The 5,154-nt window shown below is 34.7% G+C and overlaps 1 protein-coding gene across 1 annotated transcript; it reads left to right on the plus strand.

The window, feature by feature from the left end:
• Positions 1 to 64: 64 nt before the first annotated feature.
• Positions 65 to 2,427, plus strand: LOC108370153 (follicle cell protein 3C-1-like). Its single transcript, XM_017625415.1, has 3 exons — positions 65 to 535; positions 598 to 1,541; positions 1,597 to 2,427. Exons 1-3 carry the CDS (start codon positions 484 to 486, stop codon positions 1,777 to 1,779), a joined length of 1,179 nt encoding a protein of 392 aa, XP_017480904.1. The 5' UTR covers positions 65 to 483; the 3' UTR covers positions 1,780 to 2,427.
• The last annotated feature ends 2,727 nt before the right edge of the window (positions 2,428 to 5,154 follow it).

Here is a 5,154-nt window from a genome sequence, read left to right on the forward strand (position 1 = left end):
AATGTGAAGCCAAAATCATTCATTCGTTTTGTATATGAATGAATTCATGCACCCTCTAATATGTACATATCGTCGGTTAAAGTACAAAACCGTGTATATTTTTTCTAAGTGTCTTTGAACTGGGTTCTAATACCCTTGAAACTGAGCCATTGCCAATGGAATACATATAAACTTCTTTACTTGAGACTTATAATCCGCTTTAAGCCACTCTTTAAAAACTTTCCCATTATGCATATTAACAAAAAAAAAACTATTTTCGTTTAAAACTTGACCCAGTTTCAGAACAACTACTACACTTGAACTTCTTGGCCGAAGTCACCGACCAAATATTCCATAGAAAACGCGTAAGACAACCTTGCAGACTCGACAGAAAAATGTAAACTACTGGAAAAAATATGCTTAGTACAACCGAATACAAAATACTGCTATTACAAATTAAACCAAAGACATACAAGATATTTAAACAGCGGAGTACACTATGGGATGAGCATAATTTTGAAACACTGGGAGCAAAGAGGTGCAAACAGCGTAATGGGTAAGCATAACACTTTTATTATAATTGCAACTAATTACTAAATCCTTTTTTAACAATTGCAGTATTTTTAAGGAGCCTAGGTGTGACAACACTAAGTTTATTAGCACTAGCATTCGCGATTTCCAGTTTAAGTCAGGATGTGGAAGCAGGCACTATGAAAATTGCATACAAGAAACCGATCTTTGGCAAAGCAAATCTGTTTAAGGATAGGCGCTACAAGTTAAAGCCGGACTTTAGCAGGAAAGTGCCCATCTTTGCAGCCGCCGGGACAAGTACCAACACAAGCTCCGCTACCAGCACCACGACCACCACTAGCACCATTCCCACAATGGCACAGGCCCCAGCGCCCACAGAACCCACAATGGAAGAAACAACAACGCCAATACCAACAGAGATTGATTTGATCGCACACGAGACAATTATAGACAGAAGCATTGACAGTATTGGCAAAGAGGCGTCCATTAGAGTACACGATACAGAACCGGCTTTTATGGATAAACGACTGGAGGACGAAACTGAAGCACATTTGCCTTATATGGTGATAAACAGAATGGGTTCATCAGCAGCAGATGTAGATTTATTGCCCCATGTAGAGCCAGTCGTGAATAACACATTGGAAGCACAGCAGCAATTATGCAAGCAGCAAGGCCTATGCGATTTCGCCGATGATGCTGAAGCACACAGCAGCACCCATGTTGTCACTCATGTAGAGGCAAATGACGAAATTGAAGAACTCTTCCCAATGCCAACACCAGAGTTACTAATTGCACCCCGTTTACAAGGCACTCGCAGCTCGCCAACGAAATCCAGTAAGAGGACTACATCAACAACAACCGAAAGTGGCCGCCCCGTGCCATGTACTTGCGGCGTCTTCCTTACATCACAAATTAAGCGGAACTCAAAAGAACAACCAGAGGGTGCACCAGTGATAACCAACGAGTTAGACCGCACCTTTCCTTGTAATGCCGTAGGTCAGAAACAATGTCAAACCAAGTGCCTTGAATCTGTAAGTATGCATAAAATTTAATGTGACCTATATGAGACACCTATTCTTCCAGTAGATAGTGCAGCATTTGCCCAATTCGGCTAATATATTGTGCGCAACCCTGAATCGTGACTGCCGAAAAGAGCGCGCCTATCTCTTCATCAAGAACTGTCGAAATCAGTGGTTCAATACAAATTTAGCGGCTGGAAAAGAGTACTGCTGCCGCAATAACCAACCATATCCTTGTCCACTTGTTTGAAATGTTGAAATTATGAATAAAGAAATATGCTTAGAATCTATGTAATTTATAATTGTGTTTTATTACGTAAGACATAAGAGGCTTTTTCGTAAGCTATTTTTTAATATGATTAAAATAATACATGTATATAAGTACAATAACAATACATAAATATGAGAATGATCAAAAACTGAGAACATTTACCGTAAATGGGATAAAAGTACAAGTAAACGTGAACGAACATAAAAGTATGTACTAATAAGCTAGCTTAGTATTGAAAATGTACTTATTTTGTTGATTTCTCTTTTTTTTATGTATTTTGCTTAATAGTTTGCTCATATATTCAAAGTATTTGTATTTTTTTTTTTTAATTTGCCCAAAATATACATAGATAAGGAAAATAATATTTCTGTTATATAATTGTTTTTGGCTAAAGAGGTTTACAGCTTAATGTAATTATTGTTGTTGTTTACCATAGCGAGAGCAATCACATTGTAGGTGACTGGAGGAGGAGCATTAGTTGCATTGGGCCTTAAATAACTAAAAAATGTGTACATATGTATTTAACGATGCAGTAAATGCCGACATGCGAAATGTAGAGATTAAGAGCTATAGAAAAACCTTAATTAAAATATTAAATGAAAATAATATGAATGAAAATAATATGAATGAAAACCTAAATTGTGGTTGATTTGCAACAAGTCTAGTCATATTGTAGTTTGAGACGTCTTCACTCGAAAAATTTCTTCTTGGAAGAAGGCAAATCGAAGGATATCGTGGATAATCTGAAAGTACGGACCAAATTTGAAACCAAAAAAAAAAAAAAGAAAATTTAATTTTATTAGTGGTATAGAATAATTAAAAAACGAGCATATCTTGCAACGACAGTTGGACTATTTACATAAGCGAATAGGTGAAAATGAAAAACCAATGATTTAAGAAATACATATGTACTTGAATGGAGTGGGATTTGTTTTTTATCTGTTAAGCCAAAACTATGCATTAACCGGCAAAAAATGAGCAATTAAATGACGGCAAAGCAAATAGTACATATCGTAATGATGTTCGAGTTGACCCTCTTTTGAAAAGGGTGTAAGATATGAGAACAATCAGGCAGGTTCTGCACTTCCGGGTGCATTTCAACCCCTGCGCATTTGAATTCAAAGCGAGTTAGAAATTCACTTGGAATTGAATTGCAGAACCTACCTGAACTGAATACCTCACATTAAGTGAAAAAACCGCGAAATTTCATGTTGGCTGCCTGCTTAAGTTAAGGAGCTTTAAAGCAAAATCTCATATGAGAACATCAGTTTAAAGAAGCAACCGAACCAAATTCCAGTGGATATCTCTAAAACTGAGTGACTTGTTTGCGATGTTGCATGGATAGTTCGACTCTTCTATAACCCAATTTTCTGTTCATAGAAAGTATTAAAATGACTCTCATAAACCATAGTCTCTATGTCATATACTATGTATGTATGTTTTAATCGCGATTTCTTTTTAACGAAAATGTTACCTTTGCATTGCCCTAGATTCTTTTTCGTATTCAGGACAAATAAAATAAAGGTCGAAATTATATATTATCATTCTGATGTTATGTCTAATCGAATTCAAATATGAGACCACGCACAAAAGAACATGTAAACAAATAAGCAAATATGTAGTGTTAAATAAAATGAGTAACTAAATGAAAATATAAAAAATTTAAAAACTTTGTTTTATTGATAGTTTATGTCCAAAAGTAGTTAGCTACAAGTTAGTTGACGTCTAATGCAGAAGCCAGTTCTCTCTATTTTGCGGCCATCGCCCTTGAAAAGTAGTTAGTTACGGCCAAAGGAAATAGTTAATAGTTAATAGTTACCACTAGTCGACTGCTAGTTAGTTAATAGTTAGCTACAAACTAGTCCCATTTCCTGCAGGGTAGATACGTACATACAAACACATATATGTGTTAACATCTGCATCAGCTTGCGTGTCCACTTTCACGAGCGTCATAATACCGGTATTCAAAAGTAGAATTGCACACTTGAAATATGCACTACGTGCAAGCACATGTAACATACAGCTGCCATAACTACAAAGGAAATGAAAATTTAAGCACCTCGCCAGCAATTTAAAAGCCGGGACAACATTGCCGTGAATCAGTAAGTCCAATAGCGTTGTAACCAGTGTTGCCGGAAAATTGTTGTTAAAAATCGCCCAAGTGATGATTAAATCTTCAAAACCCCATAAAAGGGTTACTGAAACTGGAAAAACAAATAATCGTTTTCCTCTAGAAATATCTTCATTGAAGATTTCATAACAAAATAACTTAAATTGTTGTATTAAAANAAAAGTAGAATTGCACACTTGAAATATGCACTACGTGCAAGCACATGTAACATACAGCTGCCATAACTACAAAGGAAATGAAAATTTAAACACCTCGCCAGCAATTTAAAAGCCGGGACAACATTGCCGTGAATCAGTAAGTCCAATAGCGCTGTAACCAGTGTTGCCGGAAAATTGTTGTTAAAAATCGCCCAAGTGATGATTAAATCTTCAAAACCCCTTAAAAAGGTTACTGAAACTGGAAAAAACCGTTTTTCTCTAGAAATATTTTTATTAAAGATTTCGTAACAAAAAAACTTCAATTTCTGTATTATAATTTTATTTAATATATAAAACCATAACACATTTTATAAAAAAAAAAAATAGGCATGAATTCATAAGAGTTTTACTTGACTAGTTCACAAAACACAGAGGTATTTTCACTTATATTTTTATAACTACATATTATTCAAACATGCGAATTAACAAAAAAAGGTGCTGAGATCAGAAAAAGCATACAGGTACGACATATATAATAATGTATACGTTTTAAGTTAAGTCTTGTAAATTATAATTCTAAAATATTTTAATAAATTTCTGTGCTCATCTAAATCAAAGTACATATATCATGGCACTCATACCGTACGGAAAAAAAACTCTCTCTGGTCCTGTGCTTTTATCCTTGCTATCAGATGATGATTTTGATAATTTACCTTTTTGTTTTAACAAATTTTACTCCATAACTTTTATCTTGTGGAAATTCATAACGCGGCGTTTGAGCGCGAATTTTGACAGGCAAAATCTNTGACTAGTTCACAAAACACAGAGGTATTTTCACTTATATTTTTATAACTAACTACATATTATTCAAACATGCGAATTAACAAAAAAAGGTGCTGAGATCAGTAAAAGCATACAGGTACGACATATATAATAATGTATACGTTTTAAGTTAAGTCTTGTAAACTATAATTCTAAAATATTTTAATAAATTTCTGTGCTCATCTAAATCAAAGTACATATATCATGGCACTCATACCGTACCGAAAAAACTCTCTCCGTATCTGTGCATTTATCCTCGCTATC

The sequence above is a fragment of the Rhagoletis zephyria genome, unplaced genomic scaffold (genome assembly GCF_001687245.7).
Source record: "Rhagoletis zephyria isolate East Lansing unplaced genomic scaffold, Rhagoletis_zephyria_1.1 Rzeph_scaffold_04041, whole genome shotgun sequence".
Classification (NCBI taxonomy): Eukaryota; Metazoa; Arthropoda; class Insecta; order Diptera; family Tephritidae; genus Rhagoletis; species Rhagoletis zephyria.